At 43.5% G+C, this 21,626-nt stretch overlaps 1 protein-coding gene across 1 annotated transcript in view; it reads right to left on the bottom strand.

The window, feature by feature from the left end:
• LOC109485634 (transcription cofactor vestigial-like protein 2) overlaps positions 1–21,626 on the bottom strand; it is a 36,257-nt gene that overhangs the window by 2,415 nt on the left and 12,216 nt on the right. Inside the window, 3 exon segments of the mRNA XM_019789325.1 lie at positions 2,748–2,941; positions 3,550–3,709; positions 3,712–3,798. Of these exon segments, the coding sequence (XP_019644884.1) occupies positions 2,748–2,941; positions 3,550–3,709; positions 3,712–3,798 (441 nt within the window).

The raw sequence follows: 21,626 nt of genomic DNA, 5'->3' as shown, positions 1-21,626 counted from the left end.
AACCGATATTCGTAGTAAAGTCTTGAATGCGTCCTCGAAATAATAATAATAAGAAATAATGCGTCCTCGAAAATTGACCAAAATTATATGTATTTCGGCCGTTTCCAAACATCGTTTCCGTTTTTAAAAGATAGTCGAAGTCCTTCCTAGCCTTGCTCAAGTTGCTGGCAATGGCACGAATCGAATTGTGCCCGAGTCTAACTTGACAGAAAAATGTCATTCATACAATACCGGGCATGCCATACGACATTATCCGACATTCTTGCGACGTACCACGTTTTTTCCCGCCAAAATTCCCCACGCCAAGGTCTGAGGGGTCGCTAACGACGACATCGTCCGTCGCCACGGCAACGGTCAGAGTTCACCCCGTCAGGAATCCAACCCATCCTGGCGCGCGCATTCTTCACGAAGTTGTACCCGAGTCTTGTTGTCAAACTCCGCATTCCTGGAGGGAGCCCCCCTTTAGACCCTCCTGTATCCCTACATATTTTTGCATTCCTCTGACAGAGGGTCTGCATGCCGGACGATTGTCACCGCTACAAAGTTGGGCGACTTACTCCCGAGTTCGCCTCAACTATTTCACGAATTCGGATCACCCCTTGTCCGACGAATACCGCCCCGCATAGCTCCGAATACTTATCCCATAGCGTCGATTCAAGTTCGCGGCAGTTTTGGGATGCTTAAGCCCTGTTATGGCTGGGGAAGGTAAAGACAGGAACGCGAGGAATCCTGACCTGGAGATTTCTTTCAAGCCAGAAATATTGTTTGACACATTCCGGGGGATGCCTCTTTGCTTACGCTACTGCGTCATACGGAGGGGGTTTCCCTGGAATGTGGATACTATAAATATAGCGAGGTGCAACAATCTGCCGTCAAGTTTTGTTTGTTTTTGAACAAAAAGTATGTAAGGGACGATAACCTAGGCTGTATTTGAACCTACACTGGTAGTATTTACATTTTGAGGCCAAGAATGGTTTGCTTTTAACTACAAAGACTCGTTGAAAAGAGAAGAATTTGCTAGTGAAACATTCTTGAAATTTCAAACGTTGTTTTGTTTGTTTTTGCACAAAAATCAAGTAAGGGAAAGATAACCCAGGTTGTATTTAAACAGCTAGTCTTTTTATTTTGAGGTTAAGAATGGTTTGTTTTTATTATTCCAAGATAAAGGCACGATGTTGAAAAGAGAAGAATTTGGCAGTGAAACATTCTTGAAATTTCGAACGTTGTGAATTGTTTGAACTTGGAGTTTCCGTGTTTTGCGGCTTGTGGGGCGACAAACCGCGGGAAAGAAGGAAGGTCAAGTTCAAGACGGGCGGAATTTTCGTCCATCAGCACCAGAAATTCCTCGCCTTAACCACAAATTCCCGGGGAAACCCCTTCTGCCGCATTCCTGAAGATGTTTAGGAGCGTGTGTTGTCATTCCACTAGTCTCTTTTGGCACTCAGAATACATTGCGGTTGGGAAGCCCCCTTAAAGGCATCCTTAAGTGCAGTTTTTAGGGTTTGAAAACCCGATTTTTCAAAGCCAATATTCTAGGCATTTATCTACATACTGAGTTGAAACCACACCATCCCAATGTATATTGGAGCATGGAGCATAAATTCCCAAAATTCTGACGGAAAATGGTTACTGGAAGAGCCCAGGGCTGATTTTTACGGTACCACCCAAAAAATAAAGGACTCATATTGGGGCTTGTTTCTGTAGTTTTAAATACCCAAAGTATGAGTATATTTTGGTCACTTAAAAACCACTTCAAGCCTTAAAACTGGATTTATACATTGCATTTATGACATCAAATAGCCAAGGCATCAACGTTTATACAAGTCACTTGCCAGTGTAGCGTTAGCCAGGACTTGAGCTATCAACACAGTACTTTACTCCGTACGGGTGGAAACTATCGCCTGGTGACTGGGGGTCAAGAGGGTCAAGTACGGATCTGGAGTGTTTGCGATTTTGCCACATATTTGCCACAGACTCTGAGCATCAACCGTGGGGCGTTTAAGGACTTCCGAGCAAATACTTGTGATTTCAGAACCATAGACAAGCGGAGCGAAAAGAGCTACGCGCCCATGTTAACATTGCTAAAAGTGTTGCCTTACGTTCTCTCTGCGATTTTGCCACATATTTGCCACAGACTCTGAGCATCAACCATGGAGCTATTAAGGACTTCCGAGCAAATACTTGTGATTTCAGAACCAGAAACAAGGTGGGAACAGAGCTTGAACTGTCAAAACTTTGGCCACTAAGCGGCCACAGACACAGACTCCGGTGGTCCAATAGATACTAGTAGTCCGACGTGGTTTTCATAGGCCTAGTAGTCTATATACAGAAAGCTTTGGTTTGTGAACAAGCCTTAAGTGGGTGATGGCGACATTGTTGACACTTTTGACTTACTTGGTACATATCAACTTTTGTAAGATGGTACCCAGGTGTGTTGTGATGCAATTTACGTGACTTACTTCTATTGGCGGCTAGCCAAGGGAACTGATCTTTTGTGGTCTGTGGTTAGATAATTTCCCCTGCCACTCAACAGTACGTATACACAAGCAAGCATACAAACAGACCCAAGGGTAACCAAGACGAGCCCTAGGAACTGTACCCACCTGATCGGCACACATCAAATTTTCTAACGGGGGGGGGTACCCAACAATTACAAGATACGGAGGCTGAGGAAGCAGCAGCCGCTAGACCCAGGTGGAACCTTGCTGTCTAATGTGCTTACCACTAAGGTAAGGAAAGACATAAACGAGACTTACTTCTATCAGTAGCTAGCCCCGGGAAGTCGGTGCCCATCTGGTCGGCGCCGTACGGCCGTGTCCAGGCGGAGTCGGGCTTGCCGAGGTCGCACTGCCCGGGCACCGCCGGCAGCCGCCCCGGTCGCACGGTGGGCTGGATCAGCAGGGACGAGTAGCGCGGGTTGAAGTGCGACGAACTCGCCATGCTGGAAGGATGGAAGGAAGGAAGGAAAGAGATTCGACTTCTGTTGAATGAATGAACGACTACTAGCCTGGTTGCCATCCTATTGCTCCCATACTCGCTCCCTAATGCGATTATGGGAGCCTACATACGAATGGCTAAACGAATACATGAAAACAACACAAAAGCTAAAAGTTGTCTTACGTAGAGCTTTCGACCAGTCACTCTGGTCTTCCTCAGAGAAGCCACGTGACAAGCCTCACTGGGTCAGTCTACTGAGAAAGACCAGAGTGACTGGTCGAAAGCTCTAGGGGAGAACCTTTTGTGTTGGAAGAAAGGTTTTGCCTTTACACACATTAAACAGCTCCAACTCTTCGAGGACATATACACTTAGTCACTGGGTATAACAGAAATATTCCTGATACGACGATAAGTTAATTAAGACTTCTCAGTTGTGCATCTACACATGTAATGTGTATCTACGACAAAGCAAAGCATGATCTCTTTACCTGTACATGTCGTGGTGTATAGGTTGGTGTAGGATAATACATAAGGAAGGCTGTATTTATCTGTATAAGTATATATAAGGCTGTATTTGCCTGTATAAGTATATATGAGTAAGGCTGTATTTACCTGTACATGTCGTGGTGTATAGGTTGGTGGTATGACGACTGAGAAGACGCCCCCAGTGCGTAAGGGTGCCAGGGGTCGGGGTTGTAGTGGTGGGAGTGCAGCGCCGAGGTGTGGGGGTGGTAGGGGTCGGTGTAGGGGTGGAGGGGGTCGGGGTGGGGGAGGTGAGGGACGAGGTGGGGGGTTGGTAGGCGCTGTTCCAGAAGGAAGGCGGGAAGTTCCGCTGAGCCATGGGGGACGTCGTGTCGCCAACTGGAAGGGAACGAAAACAGAGAGGGTGTCAGATATAGTTTTAGACATAGCAATAGTTTTAGATTTCATTACTAGTATGTACATTTTAAAGTTATTTTATACTCTGTTTCAGAGTTCTTTAATGCAACTTGCAATTAGCCTTCGGGCATGGATTTGCAATGGACATAGAAACAAATACAGGACAGACAATACTAGTACTCATTTTCACTTGAGTCTAGTGGGGAAGGTCGTGTAAAGTGCCTTTCCCAAGGGCACAAGATCGGTGGCATGTCAGGACTCGAACTCGGGACCTCTTCGTTCCGAGTCGAGCACTCTGCCGTTGCGCCACACGACCCCACCTCTGCTTGAAGGTTCGTTAGCGCACCATCTGGTCATTACCAATGTCAAGTACATGGCGTTTTTCCGTCAGGCCTGTGCCGGGGTGAGTGACGGGAGTTCAGACGCGCTAATCACGACTGTAAATCACGTACTATTGCCGCTAACGTAGACACGAACATGCTGGCTTACATCTCTAGCATTTTATATGCATCTCAACGCGCAGGCGTTGGGTAAGTCCGATTGTGCATTTTTAGTTCATGGTGGGCTTTGCGGTCAACTTTTATACATCAAACAGGCGCACGCCTTTTAAAAAAAAAGAACACGCTCAAAAGAAAGAAAGAAAGAGAGAGAGAGAGAGAGAGAGAGAGAGAGAGAGAGAGAGAGAAGAGAGAGAAAGAGAGAGAGAGAGAGGGAGAAAGAGAAAGACGTGTGAAGCAATCTGGGTTTGATATTAATTAGTTCCGACCCTGCGGCCACCACAACTCCTTCCTGTCGGAACATTCTGATAGCGTCACCTTCCAGACAAGAACCGGTAAATAAACGTCCAACAACTGTTTGGTCAAGCCGGCAACGCTCCTTCGCCCGTTCCGATGTTACGTAACAAATGTCGACATCTTCAACAAAACAATGTCAGCACCCTATCGATGTGTGTGTGGTTTTTACTTTAACTTCAAGCTTTTCTAAATGTATAGAGTTACTATGTAATGTGCTTCATTTTCAACCTAATAAGACTTAACATTCCATTGATGTTTTAGGGAAAAGTCCTTGCTGAAACTGTGAACCAAGTTTCAAACGTTACTCGATCTTTTTCAGCTCTACATCATTCTAAACCACAAACCAACACACTAACTCGGCGTGGCCCAATCCGAGTCCTATTATCAGTGACAAACGCCCGTGCTGAAAGCTGTAGTGACAGTTGTTCTGTGCAGATTTCCCTTATCTGTACCACAGCTCCAGTCACCCGAGTAATGACCCACCCTCCCCAGCCATAATCAGCACAATAAATACATCAATGATGTCCTTTTACGTCAGGGATAACGAAGTTAGAGTGACCTGGGTCTACAAGCTTCAGGCTACGTTCAACTATTGCCTACACAGCTTTTCGCAAACTTGGCAAGAAAATATGAGAACTCTAGACAACAATATAGTAGGTACTGCCGGGCTACATTCATTTTGTGGTAAAAAGGAACTCCTCGTATGTTCTAAATTATAAAACGGACCTTCCCTCTTTACACAACTAGCATTTAAGAAAGCAAAACAAGTTTCAGTCCGTAAGCTTGCATGTTCTATAACGAACCTTCCCCTCTGCACAGAACTGACATTTAAGAAACCAAAACACGGATTTTTATTCCCGGAGGGTGTTTCCTGTCTCACCTGCACGGTACAGGTGTTCCCGTGGCACCAAGGTCACGGTTCGGCTCCGCTGAGCATTTTAATCAAGACCGGGAGGAACCCACAACACAGGCGGGCCGCGCGGCTAGCAGGCGGGACTACAGTTCACACGCTAGGGGAGGACATATGGCAAGGTTATACTACTCTCCAAGCAGAGGTTGTGGGGGAATGATCGTTACCTTTTTATATATGGCCGTTTTTTTTGTCGCTATCCCCACCGTCGGTGGGTACGGACCTTCTCTGGCTAATGGATACTGCCTGGTCAATTTGATACTGTCTTTTTGCCACCGAAAGGGATCTGGTTGGAGATTAAGGTTATACCGCTGTGCATAGGGTTAGGTCTGAACCTGTATCGGTATAGCCGATGCGAATATGCGAACAGAGACTCGTATCAGAACTGAGACGCTCTAAGCGCAAACCAAGAATAAGTACATGGTGTAGATGAAGTTCTTTCATGGTCTTGTAAGGAGTAAGACCGACAAAATTCCTAGGATAGCCGGTCATCATCATCATCATATTTTGTCGGCCCACTGCTCCAGATAGCCGGTACAACCGCCCCTTGGCATAACACACCAGCTTCGCAGGCACGCGGCGCGGCGGCAGTTAGCCGGGAGGAAACCACAACACAGGCGGGCCGCGCGGCTAGCCGGCGGGACTACAGTTCACACGCCAGGCGAGGACATATGGGCGGGTATACTGGTGTGGATAGAGTTAGGTCTGTATCTGTGTCTGTATCTGTATAGCCGGTATAACCACTCTTTGGCATAATATACCGGCTTCGCAGGCACGCGGCGCGGCGGCAGCTAGCTATATCATACCGAACGACTTGTTACACTCTGTCTTTGCACATCTAATGGCAGGAGTTACAACATTAACAGTTTACACGCTTGGCGCGGACATATGGTCGGGTATACTACTCTCCAAGCAGAGGTTTGGGTTTTGGCTTAATTTAGGCGTGCTTTAGGCTTTTTTATCGGGAAAAAAACCCAACCTTTGCTTGCCTTGTCTTAAAGAACAGGTTATACCGCTATGTGCTGATATGATTTAATGTGAGAAATTCAATTCGTGAAAAGAATATCATAATTATATGGCACATTTAACGAGAAATGTTTGCAAATTGCCCGTGGAAATATTGTATAGTAGTTTCCATCCCTATCTAAATTGATCGTGGAAATAGCCTACAAATTCGAGGTTTCTTTCACAAAAAATCGCTTGTGTGAGCGATATCGCTATAACACACCTAGAGAGAACATATGTTAGGTTTACACCAATATCAGGACGAAACTCATTCGGACAGTTGTAGGCATTGTTAAGCAGACAGGAATGTTTGTAAAAACGCCCGACAGATTAAAAATTTCCTCCCAGAGACGCCTTCGCGTCCTTTCTGTGTACCACAGACGGGTAATACGTGGGAAAGTCCAAGATTTATTGAGCTAGATTGCAAAGATAAGAATCGGCCTTGCTACACAGACTGAAGCTAAGTGTATGGTGTAACCAAGATGGCGGTGATATCAACAGAGTTTAGATAGTCACGTGTATAGTAGCGTCCATAATATGCCAAAAACCGGGGTTTTCAGGGTGTTTGGGAGCTTTTATGTGCTATTTTCTGATTGCATATAGACAACATAGCCGGCCTGGTTGAATTACCCCCGTTTTAGAACTGGGCTAATCAGAAAACAGCCGAAGAGGAAGACCCCCAGTTCTATAAGCCTGCTACGGAGGCTACATCTACAGTCAGTCTAACCTTCACACCACTTTAACATGTATCTGCCGAAGAACAATATTTCAACCTCCCATGAAAATGTTACTTTAAGAGTAGACGCTTGAAAGAACACGATTTTAAGATTGTATCTGCTTGTTGCTTTTTCTCAAGTAAGCGAAAATCCGTTACTCTATGTTAGATATTTGTTTCCAACTTCAACCATAATATAAACATAAACAGGTTTGAAACAGACAGTATATTACGTTCTTTGAGCAAGAACAATGCACTCCGAATTACAGACATAAAACCTACCTATATACATGTTGTATTTCTCTCTGAAGCATGAACAGTCAAATTATCCAAACCAGGTGTGTTCTGCACAAGTTCAGGTGTTTAGTACAGATAAGACCGTGGGAAAAGTGTATCATGACGGACGTGGTTTCTAAAGATAGTTGTGGTTCAGTAACACAATATTTCAATCATTCATTTATTTCTGAACTTCTTAAGTCTAGCTTTTGTGTTTTTTTCCTCATATTGTTGTTTACCACATCTTACTATCTTACAATTTGGTAACGTTACATTGTTTTTCAAATATAGCAAATGATACTTGTTTTTAGCTTTACAAATTTGTGACTTTATGTTTATGTTATTCTATCGACTCTTGACCTGTGGGAGCGTGAAGGTTAAACTGGACAGGTGAGAAGGATTTATAAACACCTGTCTGGTACAGGTACATCCGTGAGGAGGGGGGGGGGCTGAGGTCAACAACCCTTAATAGCACCCGGTCAACTAATCTCCAAAGCTTTACAATACATCGACTGTTTCCAAACTTGTTGTGTTACGTCGGTTAAGGTTAGACATCCAGGAAATGAGTTTTACTTAGGATACTGTATTATTCTGAAAACTGCCTTACTTTTCAAAATAGCGTCCACAACTTTTCGTCAGTGAGTTTTTTCCGTGTCAGGATTTATCAGTCCCGGGATCTGGTGTCCTTGGTGATGACGTCACGGCTGGCAGACGGTTTTTCCCGCGTCCGGAATGGAACCGGCTAAAATCAGATCCTGCTGACAGAGATACGACAGGACAGGGGGAGGGGGGCGTGGTCCTGGTTAACCAGAATTTTATCTGTTTCAAACCTCTGAAAATGATCACTCAACCTTCCACAGACCACGATTAGGAGTTAATCGTGAGCAATATGTTCTGTGATGTGAGAAATGGTCGAAGAGTTTGGCTAACAGTCTATAAAAGTCGTCGGTGAGAGGGGGCGTGATTCTGATGAGGCAAAATTTATCTCTTTTGTTGCTTGAAGCCCCTACCCTAAACAAGTCTTTGATCTAGAATATCAGCATGGCAAAGTAAAAGACTTGTGTCTCGATGCACACAATTTCAGGGGGTGAATAAAGTTAGTTTCAAGTTTTCCTGCAAGTTTTCCTACTTTGTTTTCACTTTTAAATTTCCAAGAATGAAGAAATTAACTTGGTGTGGCCCAAGGCTAGCAGGCGTATTTTACACCAGATCAGAGCAGAAGATACCGGCACAGAGAACCCGGGGCGTGACGACAGGACCACGATAGGCAGTCTGGCGTGGGGAAGCTCACTTCTGCAGAGTGTCGGCTGTTGACAAGCTCAAGGCTGCGGGACCTAGCCTCCATAACATGCCAAACACTGGGGGTTTTGGGGGTCTTCATGGTCTTTGGGAGCTTTTATGTGCTATTTTCTGATTGCATATAGACAACATAGCCGGCCTGGTTGAATTGCCCCCGTTTTTAGAGAACTGGGCTAATCAGAAAACAGCCGAAGACCACCAAACCCCCAGTTCTATAAGCCTGCTACGGAGGCTAATCAGAAACAGTCGAAGACCACCAAACCCCCAGTTCTATAAGCCTGCTACGGAGGCTAATCAGAAAACAGTCGAAGACCACCAAACCCCCAGTTCTATAAGCCTGCTACGGAGGCTAATCAGAAAACAGTCGAAGACCACCAAACCCCCAGTTCTATAAGCCTGCTGCGGAGGCTAATCAGAAAACAGCCGAAGACCACCAAACCCCCAGTTCTATAAGCCTGCTACGGAGGCTAGCGGGACCGAACAAATTCGGGGACGTGTCATGTACGTATGACGGCCTTGGCTTCAAAACAACGCCAGGGTGGAAATTTTTGCGGGTACTGTTACACCAAGAACTCTCACGCAAACGTATATTACAGTAGATATTGATAAAAAGGCAAAGAAAGTACACACAGCTAATATATGACGGCCTAGGCTTCTAAACAACGCTTGGGTAGAAATTTCTGCGGCTAAAGTTACACCAAGAATGAAGAAAAATCTCACGCAATCGTATATTACAGCAGATATTGATAAAAAGTACACACGGCTAACATATGACGGCCTTGGGGCCGGGTGGAGGCTTATTTGGTAATGTTACACCAAGAACTTGGAAGGATCTAAAATCTCACGCAACCGTATATCAAACTGTGTACTTAATGCAACAGTGAGGGAAATAATGTACTTACTTTTACGTTTATACGTATATTATATGCGTATACGTACGTATATATAGATATATCCTTACATTGTATAATGTACAATTGTCGTGCAATAAAGGTGTACTATAAAGACAATACACAATGATACAAATCATGATTTGTAGCTCACTTTATATTGTACATCATTTGCGGTTTTAAATCTGTTGATAACTCGGAGGTTCCTAACCTATCGCGGAACCCGGATGTTATGTATATAAATGTTTCTGTATTATCTTTCCGATGTGGTGTCAGCAGCCGAAGTTACATACGAAATCTGGCTAGAACATACAACACCAGATATATACGAGCCTCCACCAGGCTTCGGGAGGAGGATGGAAAGAGTAGAAATCGGTCAAATAGAGAGATAACATGCCGGGGGAGTTTGTCTGCTGGAGCGGGAGCGGTAAACTGTTCTCTCTAGCGGACCAACTCCCCCGGCAGGTTATCTCTCTATTTGGCCGATTTCTACTCCTTCCAGCCGCCTCCCGAAGCCTGGTAGAGGCTAGTCTATATACAACAGGGCAATAACCTCGCTACGTCACTGTCACACGACAAGTATCGCTAATCCCTACTCCGGAGTATTGTTTGTTTTTCCCTTCCAACTGACAACTGCAATAACCCCACCTCTGATGATGGTCAGGGCAAGTAAATTTTATGGATGACATCCTCCGCAGACTCCAAATCTAATGCGAGCGGGCGAAAAAAAAGCAAGGCGGGCCGAAAAAACAAGGTTCCTGCAATTTAAAAGTTTGACTCAATCATTGTTTTGATTCAGTTAGAACATCACATATACACAGCCAGCATCACATATCACTGCATCAAAGTAAGAAACAAAACATTAAATCAAAGCCTTTTCTTGTCTCCTCTCTTCATTCATAGTTATCTGCCATCCACCTTCCGGCATGGCAACAGACATCTTTGCCCATTTTCGGCATGTTTACCACTGTCAGAAGGAAAAAAAAAATCTCCAAAATCAGGGGAAAATTGATGCGCGCGCGGATGTCATCCATAAAACTTACTTGCTGTGGCCTTACCGTCAGGGTAATCCTCTCCTATAGCGGGAACTTCATCTCTGTCACGCGACACAACAATAGACTCACGCCTCGCCTGTCCGGCAGGGGATTAAACTTGTCTTGTGTTGGTGAATATTTTATCCGCTGTTTTCATAATTTAATCGCGGCGTCTGTTGCTCATTTTGTGAAGAATGGTCGTAAAACTGTCAACTGGTGTAATTTTGTAATTGGTTGGTTGTCAGTAGATCTGTTCCCACATTTTCCATTGTACAAAGCGAGAAGCTGATCACTCTGTATTAACTCAGTAACTAGAACACTTTGTATTAGCCAAGTATAGTATCCTTGTATGTTCCTTATGTATGTATGTATGTATGTCTAAGTCAAGTAGTGTATCTTTTGTCTCCACTTTTCTATATACTTTCGTTATGTGTCCGTTAAGTCTTAACCTGTACCTAGCCCGTCGTGGCATGAATGTACAATAAACGTCTTTCATCATCAATGAAAACACTAAAATATATATTAAGAGTATTTGACAACTCTTCTTGTAGCTAGCATGCATCCCTAACTCTTAAACAAAACCTTTACTTCCATCCTATAAGCCCAATGTGCGTTGTGTTAGGTACAGGAAGACGCCCCACCGCCGCGGGTTTTCGGCCAAGGACGGTGTGAAAAGAGCGGGTATCCTTGTAGTGCTAGCTAATCCGGTAACACAATTAGCCCACTACAGAAGTGCTGCTATCAGCTACACCTCTAACAAGGCTCGTGAGAGAGACTTCAAGATGTAAAGCTGTATAGTAGATATAAAACACCTCATTGTATACTTTATCTGCTATATAGTACAGCGTATCGTAGCACCTATATGTAGAATTGTAGACGATCCTAGCCAGTAATTTAAGTCGACACTCTGTGAAGCATAGTACTCATAGAACCTGTATAGTATATATACACCTGCTTATTGTACTCTTTATAAATATAGTATATCGTACCTTAGAACGTACTTGTACTTGTAGAAGTGTACTACGTGTAGCTCTTGGTTAGTAGTTCTAGCCAACATTCTGACAGGCATAGTACCCGTTGAACCTACATGTAGAATTTTGATAGACTAAGTCGGTAACACAATTAGCCCACTACAGAAGTGCTGCTATCAGCTCTGGCTAACTAGGCTCGTGAGTTGGACTTCAAAATTGCTTAGGTTTCCTTTCCACTAAGAATCTGATACCAGCCCAGTAAAAGACACAGTCATGCCTTCAAATATCAGAGTAATCAACCAAGAATTAACGTGTTCAAAATCTTGTATTTCCCCAGAAGTATTGTCACCAAGCACAGTTGGGGCATCACCACTAGAAAGCTTTAAACAACTCCTGCAATTAAATGTGCAAAGATTGAGTGTAACAAGTCGTTCTGTTAAAGTTTCCCCTTTTTCTGAATCAGTTCTTTAAGTTCTCACCAACACAGGAGCTCCGGATTGGAAACAGTTTGAGGCTGACACCCGAACCACAACAAACCGCCAGAGCTGTCCGCACCTCTCACAGCCGCGCCTGGCCGCATTCAGCAGCCGAGATACTTCCGATATACGGCCGATACAACACCCGGCACAGTCTGACAACCGCGCCTGGGCTGCATTCCGGGCCGGTATCAACGGGGAGAGATACTTCCGACAGACAGCTAACCACTACAACACCCACTACAACACAGGCTACAACTCCCGCTACAACACCAGGTACAACAAACCGTCTGAGCTGTCCGCACCCATCACAAGTAGTTCTCAAAGCCGCGCCTGGGCCGCATTCCGGGCCGGTATCAACGGGGAGAGATACTTCCGATACACCACCGCTACAACACAGGCCACAACACACATGGGCACCGCTTATTACAGTCGCTACAACACAAGTTCTGCTACAACTCCTGCCACATTTCTGCCACAAGCCGCGTCTGAGCCGCATTCCGGGCCGATATCAACGGCAGGGCGCGGGGAGAGATACTTCTGATACACCGCCGCTACTACAACCGTTACAGCAGCCGCTACAAGGGCCGCTACAACACACATAAACACCACCTATTACAGCCGCTACAACACATACTTTGCCACAAGTTCTGCTACAACTCATGCCACATTTCTGCCACAAGCCGCGCCTAGGCCGCATTCCGGGCCGGTATCAACGGCAGGGCGCGGGGAGAGATACTTCCGATATAGCCGCTATAATACATGTACACCGCTTATATGCAGCCAATACAACAGATACAACTCTCACAACTCAACACCCGGGCACGGAGAGAGATACTTCCGATACACAGCCGCTACAACACACATGAATACACCCGCTACAACACAGACATGTACACCGCTTATTACAACCCAGAACCGCTGTATTACGACCCGATATCAACACCCGGGCGCGGGGAGAGATACTTCCAATCCGACACCGCTCATTATAGAAGCCACAACACATACATACAACTCTATAGCAACGACTCTAGTATAATATAGTATCATACAATACAACCCAGAACTGTCCGAACCGCCGGGCAAGGGGAGAGATATTTCCGATATACGGCCGCTAAAATACACACATGAACACCGCTTTTGTACAACATATACAGCTCTTCAGCCACACAAGTCAAACCTCTAGTACCACACATATACATGAGCATAATTTCTGTCACAACCTAGAACTGTAGCATTACTTCTGTACGGGACACACAAGAGAATTATCCTCTTTCAGAGTCTTTCCTACCCCTGTATCAACAGTCGAGCCGCTGTCTTCATTTTGTATCAGAAATAACCGGCCCGTTTCTGAAATAGTCGTATCGAAACGGTTTCATCCATTCATTCACTACAGTGGAAGTCTTTTTTTATAGTCTTTTCTTCTGTATTTCTTGAATAAATTCATTTCATTTCATCTGGTGATTAGGCTCTTTGCGATCCGAATTAATCAACTTCAAACCAGCTGGCGGGATCTGGAGGATTTCTCACAAATTACCTGAGCGCAGAACTCCGTACTAGGCCGCGAACAGAAAGCTGCTCAACAGAATTTGCTACATTTCATGCTATAGATAACTTTAATTTAATCTTAGAAGGTAATAACCCTTACTGTGTACAAATAGGTAAATATATCAAAGAATGTTTAGACCTTAGAACAAGTATTGTAGTATATGTTGACTCATCTTCTGTTTGTACGTAGGTTAATTTCGTTGTACCTACGTATTTGTCTGTATGTCTACATGTAGTTTAAGACCTTACGAAAGTCGCTGTACTTTTGTGTCAATAGAGTTCTATATAAAATGTAAAATAAATTTTGCCATATACTTGGATTGAAGCCTTAATATTTTCACCAGAGATTACAAACAACGCGAAAAACTTTGGTCAGGTACGGGCGCGTAGTTATTTTCCGATGACGACAAGAAACACCAAGTACCAAAACCTCAGAAAATCAAACATGTAACTTCGCTAATTTAGAGAGAAACTTGCATTGAAATCATATCGGAGACTTCATTCAGTATTAGTAAGTAACAGTCGATATAGGTCGATGTTTTGTTGCTGAATATTTGCTGAGTATATAAGGGCTGTAGGTCACATAATAGTGACAACAACTGTAAGCTTTAAAGGTGGCGATATGAGATCAATTTACTTAGTATATCATCAAAGCCTTTACATCATTTGAAAACTGCATTTTTAGCTAAAATTGTCAATCTTTGTGCTTTAATTTCCCGGGCTCAACTCCCCCGTAGCGGCAATCTAGATCGGCGGGCGGTAGTGCTCTTGGCTACCGAAGGAAACTCGCCAACGGCCCGATACGAGTCTGGCTCTAGAGTAACCCAAACCAATCCGCGCTCGCGAGAAAGTTACTGAATATTCACAACTCCAAACCTTCCCCCAGTTTACCTCAATTCGCGATAGCATCTCAAGAATGAAAGTCTGGGTTTTAAGAAGGCTGGCGACACTCGGGAAGGAATTCCGCAAAAAGCGCGGAGCATTTTCTGTTCGTCTAGAAATGTTACCGCCGAGGGCAGAACGTCTGAATAAATTCATGTAATTTTCTCTCTGCTCTCTCTCTGTTTGTGAGCGAGCTGGAGAAACTAGTAGCTGGGGGAAATATTCATCTGGTCGTGTGATTAGTTTTCAGATTTTGTATCTTCATTTGTACATTATATATAGTGCAACAATAAACTCCATAATAACTAGCGTAGTAGTAGAAGTATAAGTTTTGTCTGTCTTCTATTATTGTATTGCACTGAGTAGTATACTTGATTGTAAAAGCAATTAGCCTCCTGGCATGATTTTGCAATTAAAGTTTCAAATCATATAGTGTAAATTTTCTTTTGTCTTATATGCGTGTGTTTTTACTATGTTATTTGTTGTGTGTATGTTTTGAACCCTGGAAGATTAGCCTTCTGGCTGAAGGGTACTAGTATTGAAATAAAGAGAAGAGAGGAAGAGATGCAAATGTTCTGTCTAATCTTCTACTGTGGATTTCCCTACCTCGAAAAATAGGACATTATCATCTAAGGCGACATGAAGCTTTTAAGTTGATTAGACATACACAGAAAAAGCACCAAGAAGATGCCCAGTTGAAGGTATTCTACAAAAGCAGGAGTCAGTTTAAAGCTTTATATAATTCCCCGATATGTTTTCCTGGCTTCCCAGAGAAACCCAGCCAAAATGCTTGAAAGCTGATAAAATCGTGATTCCAATTCTTCTAATACTACTTTAGAAAATACATAACTGGACATATCTCAAGCTTTTTTGAGCATCTTTGAGACTAACTGACAGCAGCAGTAGTTGTAGATTATCCAGGTTACATACTTTTATGTACTCAATAGACACAAGAATATACTAGTAACTGATACGGTTTTTGTTACCATATGAACATATAGATCTACTTGTATGAATGACCATAACATTGGTGTAGGAATATTGCAATGATTCAAGCGAGTAAACTCTACTCTGTTTACGATGAATACTTAACAGTGAAAAGTTAATCCCTTCTTTCCTGTTGACCTTTACTGATGTGTAAGTAACGTGATCTCGGAAACGTTGACTTAGCAGAAGACAAAACCCCGCCTACCGATGTCTTAAGGCTGTCATTAAGTCTTCAACACCTTTCTTATTCTCACCTGACGTTTTCAAGATTGAACATCTAATGCAACTTAAAAGTGGCAAAACGGAAAGTATTCAGGATGAGGAAATCTATATTTACTATGCCACCAAGGACAGTGCATGTGGCAAACGAATCATATTTTGGATTAGGAAATCTGTATGACATTTACTGCCATTTCTTGGCACATTTTCGTCATCATTTTATATTTGACCGAATTGACGCACTTGTGACTTGAAATAGCCGCAAAACAAGCTACGCTATGCGTCTCTTTATTTATTTGGGGTACCACCGATGAATAGCTAAAACCATGCTGGGGTACGAAACAAGCAAGCGAGGGTACCATGGACTAAAATTCTGAGTAGACAATTTTGCCAGTATGACTGAGCCGGCTGGATTGTGCCCTAAACCCGCTTGAATGACGACGCAGAAACTGGAAACGTCCGGAAAATTACAAAAAGATTTTCTTTATAATCTCTTCCTTTTTTTGGCCTTTTGCTGCCTCATTACTGCTACATACATAATACAACCACCGTTCTGTGCAGATGATACAAAGTAAAAACAGACAGGCTGAATAAAAGTTCTAAACAGGAACTATGCGGCTCCAGATGTCTTACTGAGGGACGACTGCGTGTGCGAGATGTCGGTTAGCTTGAGGAATGAATCCCCTCTAGCATATACTCCAAAGTAAAAAAAAAAGAAAAATAGAAAATAAAACGTCTACAAATTACAAGCTACAATCACCGTTTCATCCTTACTCTGATTGACGGTATTGCTATTTCACGTCCGAGGCCTGGGTGCAATTATTGTTATTCATACACATCCTTCTGTACACAATGCTATCTAAACTCACGTCACATTACCGCCATATTGTGAACATATCCGCCTTTGTAAGCTCTAATGAACCCCATTGTTGATAACCTTTCCCACGACTCCAAACTAGCTTCTGACTGACGCTAGTACAGTCATGTTTTTTTGTCGATTCCAGATTGTTTCCTAATATTTACATATTTCAAACAACATTGGACAGGTTTTTCAGTTTACTAGTACATGGCGCAAACAATGTTATTCTTTCATATCCCGTCTGTACAAGTCATCAAATAACATTATCCAATCTGTTCTCAAATCTGATGTAATATTCCGCAACAGATTCTTCCACAATATCTGGGTCCGACCGACATATTTTCATTGCTGTCATTGTGTGTATTTTTATCTGTATGTTTTATATGGGCGAGTTATGCCTGAAATACTAAAGAATAAAGAAAGAAAGTTTGCTGGCAGTTTATAATAGATGAGCTAAGGTTAGGTGTGGTAGGTTGTCCAGTGTAATATAACCAGCCGCGGGCCGGCGAAGCTGGTGTGTTACGGTTATACCGGCTATACAAGTACAGATATTAGAAGTATAAGGATGCCACCAATCTTGTGCCCTTGGGAAAGGCACTTTACACGATTTTTCTCACTTAACACAAGTAAAAATGAGTATTGTCCTGTCCTGAATTTGTCCTCTGCGTTGGTAACAGCATATAATAAGTTGATTAACTTGAGTGTGCTGTCACCATGTCTAGTCATGAAATGTTGGAATAAAACGCTAGAAAAAAACGGCAATATCAATAGACAGTGCACTAACCAGTCATGCTTAAGTTAAAGCGGACCTCCCTTTTTTCTGTGCCGTCTTGTTAACTTCTCAGCACAAATGCAAAGTGACAAAGACAGGATCATTCCGGATTATGTTATACAAACAACACATTCTTAGGAATCTGCCGGATTTTCACCGTCGTGTGAGCATATTTCTGGGTAAAGAAAGGTGACTTAATTTTTCTCTGAAACTAAAACCGATATTTTTCTAAGCGCAGTTAGACAAGCCGTAATATTGATATGCTGGTTCAAATTGTAGATTTGTGGGATGAATTTGATTTTCTTGTCTTGAAGGTTTATTTTCGATATACAGATAGCAAAGAATATAGCTCATACAGATAGATAAACCATATCTTGCAAGCTCTATTATTACATTTACAGCTGCCTTAATAAGCGAAACGTTGAATCTGTACATATTAGTGTACGTTATCCATTGCAGAAAGTATGACACTCCTATATCACTGTAATTGTACCTAGAACTGCTTTTTCCCCATTACCTGCACTTAGCTTGTGACAGTATCAAAGATACAAGAAAGGTTTCTCATTCATTCATTTATTTACGCCAAAAAACAGTTACTCAAGCAACTGGATATGATTTTGAAAACGTCAGACGTTTCAGCTAGTATCCACTAGCTTTCGTCAGTGACTGAGAGACCAGAGGGGAAAGCAGGTTTTTAAGTACAACCTGTTTATTGATATGCAAATAAAGTGAAGACAAATTTTTGGAAGTCGAAAAAGGAACAAAAGTTAGACAAGTCAAGACAAAATGATGCAAATTAGTCTGACAGCTCCTGTTATACAGAACAGGAGCTTAAGTGTTGTCTGTCCTCGGGGCTGGGAGTGCCAAATCCCAAGTGCCGGAAAGATCGACTCGTAGCCCCCCTTCCCTGTTGAGGGTGGGGTTGTACATTCTTTCATATATTGCCTCTTTGACACCCCGTTCCCACCAGCGTGTTTCGCGGTCTAAGATATCCGTGGACTCGAGTTTGAAAGAGTGACCCTGGTTGTGTTGTAGGTGGTGGAAAATAGCTGAGGAGTAGCCGTTGGCACTAGGTCGGCAATGTTCTTTGTATCTTACTTTGAGCGGTCGACTTGTCTCTCCAATGTAGGTGTTGTTACAATTGGGCTCCTCACATTTGAGTCTGTAAATAACATTCGCCTTGGTACCTTTGTGAGGTCGGTCCTTAGGGTGTACCAGTCTTTGTCTGAGGGTTGAGTGAGGTTTGAAGTTAGTGGCTATGTTGAAGTTTTGGAAGATCCGTCGGAGTTTCTCAGATACTCCTTGGACATACGGAATAGTGATGTTGTCCTTGTTTTTGTTGGTCAATGGTTTGCACTTCTGGGTTTTCTTAGACTGATCTGAAGGTTTGAGCGCTTTGTTGAAAGTCCAGTTTTGGTAGCCACATTTAGCCAGGGCACCTCGGAGGTGTCTATGTTCGTCCGTTTTGGCTTGGTCTGAAGTGATAATGTTGTCTGCACGATGGAAGAGAGTTTTGATCACTGCTAGTTTGTGTTCCAAAGGGTGGTGGGAATCAAAGGCCAGGTACTGATCAGTGTGGGTTGGTTTCCTGTACACTTCGAAACGAAGGTTACCATCTTCCTCTACGATAGTTTTGGTGTCTAGGAAAGGGAGCATGTTGCCATGACTTGGCTCCTGCGTGAACTTGATGTTGTCATCTATCTGGTTGATGTGGTCAAAGAATTCAGCAGCTACCCTCTTTTTCAATCTGCACCAAGTGTCATCTACATATCGAAACCAGTTGGCCGGGGGAGTGTCATTGAAAGTGCTGAGGGCTTTGTTTTCAAACTTCTCCATGTACAGGTTTACAACAATTGGTGAGACTGGTGATCCCATAGCACAGCCGTGCATTTGTTGGTAGAACTGTCCTTTGTAGGTAAAGTATGTGCATCCACAGCAGAGTTCTAGTAGCTCACAAACTTGGTCAACGGATAGGTTGGTTCTATCTGCAAGTGTATCGTCGGCTTCCAAGGCTTCCCTGACTACTGACACTGCTTCCTTAGGTGGTATGGAGGTGAAAAGTGAGCACACGTCATACGAAGTGATGGTTTCATCATCCTCTACATGAATGTCTTTGATTTTGTTGACAAAGTCGGCACTATTCTGTACATGGTGCTGAGATTTCCCCACTAGTGGTCCCAAAATCTTGGCTAGAAAACCTGTTAACTCATAGGTGACAGAGCCTATACTGGAGACTATGGGTCGTAGAGGGACACTTTGTTTGTGGATTTTGGGAAGGCCGTAGAAAGCAGGGGGTTGTTCCGTTGTGGGATTGAGTTTTAGGTAGGTGGGGCGATCCAGAACTCCTTCAGTTTGCAATTTCTTGAGAGCTGAACTGATTTTCCCTTTAAACTTGTTAGTGGGGTCCTTTTTCAAGGGCGTGTAGGTGTCTTTGTCTCCCAATAGGTCCTGTACCTTCCTGTCGTACTGCTCCCTGTCTAAGACTACTGTGCATCTGCCCTTGTCTGCAGGAAGGATCAATATGTCTTGATTGGTGGCCAAATCTTTGAGAGCGGTACGTTCTTCCCGTGTGATGTTACTAGTAGGGGGTTTGGAGACTTTCAGGGTGGTAGCTACTTTGGTGCGCAAGGCTTCAGCTTGTCTCTGTGGTAAACCATTTTTGCGGACACGCCGCCATCCATCCATCCGGCCGGCCGCCTGCCCTACTGAAGCCCACCTGTTCCCGGCATCAGCACTAGCTGAAACGTCTGACGTTTTCAAAATCATATCCAGTTGCTTGAGTAACTGTTTTTTGGCGTATCGTATTACCTGGATGTCTAACCTTCATCGACGCATTCATTTATTTATTTGCTTAGTAACGAAGACGGACGATAAACTGTGTGAAACCATTTTTGCGGACACGCCGCCATCCATCCATCCGGCCGGCCGCCTGCCCTACTGAAGCCCACCTGTTCCCGGCATCAGACCTGTGCCGCCCCGCGCAGACAGCTACAGACGTGATTTGTTTGTTTCTGGCCGAGTTTTGACAATTTCCGAGTCGGAGGAAACGCGGGAACAGCGGTGCTGCGGGCGGTGATCTGCCGTCTGGGTTAGTAAACGTCCCGTCTGACGGCCGCGCGGAGAACTAAACAACGTCTGCCGGCCGCAAACAGCACAAACAACTGCTGCACGCGAAGTTCGAATATGCATGGAACGATAGAACATTGGTTCGATAGAACACTTAGGTCCGATGGAACAGGTTCGATAGAACACTGAGGCTCGATAGAACAGATTTGATAGAACAGCTTCGCAATCGATAGAAATAGGTTCGATAGAACAGGTTCGATGGAAACAGGTTCGATAGGACACCGAGGCTCGATAGAACAGGCTTGGTAGAAAAAGCTTGATAAAACAGGCTGCAAGGAAATAGATTCGGAGATAGATTAACTTCTTCCTGTTTGAATGCGGATTTTTTTTTCATTTCTCTTTTTCCAAGAATGAAACTTTAATAACTTCCTATTGCATTTCGTAGAAATGCAGAATATTTTCTGCAGCGTTACACACTATCAGCCGGTGAGAACCTCCCCAGTACTACATGTACTTCACGTATTTACTCTCTCCCAGCGCACGTCCCGTGTTTGTACAAGTCTTGTGCTGGGCACGTGTGTTTAGACTCAGTTTCTCCGGGTTCTCCTACCAACACTTCATCTTAAGTATAACAGAACGTGGACTTGAGCTTGTATGGTGAAACCAGGAAGCTACATTGTACTTGGCGAAACAATCTACTCTATACAAATCACCGGACAGTTTTTGGTGCACACATACATGTATGTAAGTTGGATTTATCAAATACTTAACGTTACAGGCGCAATATTTTCATTTCGGACGACCTGTGGTTTTATGACATCTGTCAAAAGCACAGTTAATGTTGAAGTGGTTTTTCGATAGCCCTGACTTTAGCATAGGGATGAATGAATGAATGAATCTTTATTTACGTGTCTTGCGACTTTTGTCGCCCAGCCCATATGGGCTTATAAGACACCAAAACACAAACATGAACATAAACATAGTAACAGAAATCATAGAAACATAAATCCAAGTCTGAATCAAAAGGTCAGACTGGAAACATCAAATGAAATTAAAGTCATGTTGAATTGTTTTCATGTCTACATCATCACTACAATGCCGAGAATG

The sequence above is a fragment of the Branchiostoma belcheri genome, unplaced genomic scaffold (genome assembly GCF_001625305.1).
Source record: "Branchiostoma belcheri isolate BF01 breed outbred unplaced genomic scaffold, Haploidv18h27 scaffold77, whole genome shotgun sequence".
Taxonomy (NCBI): domain Eukaryota; kingdom Metazoa; phylum Chordata; class Leptocardii; order Amphioxiformes; family Branchiostomatidae; genus Branchiostoma; species Branchiostoma belcheri.
This window is presented reverse-complemented; position numbering and strand designations above follow the sequence as displayed.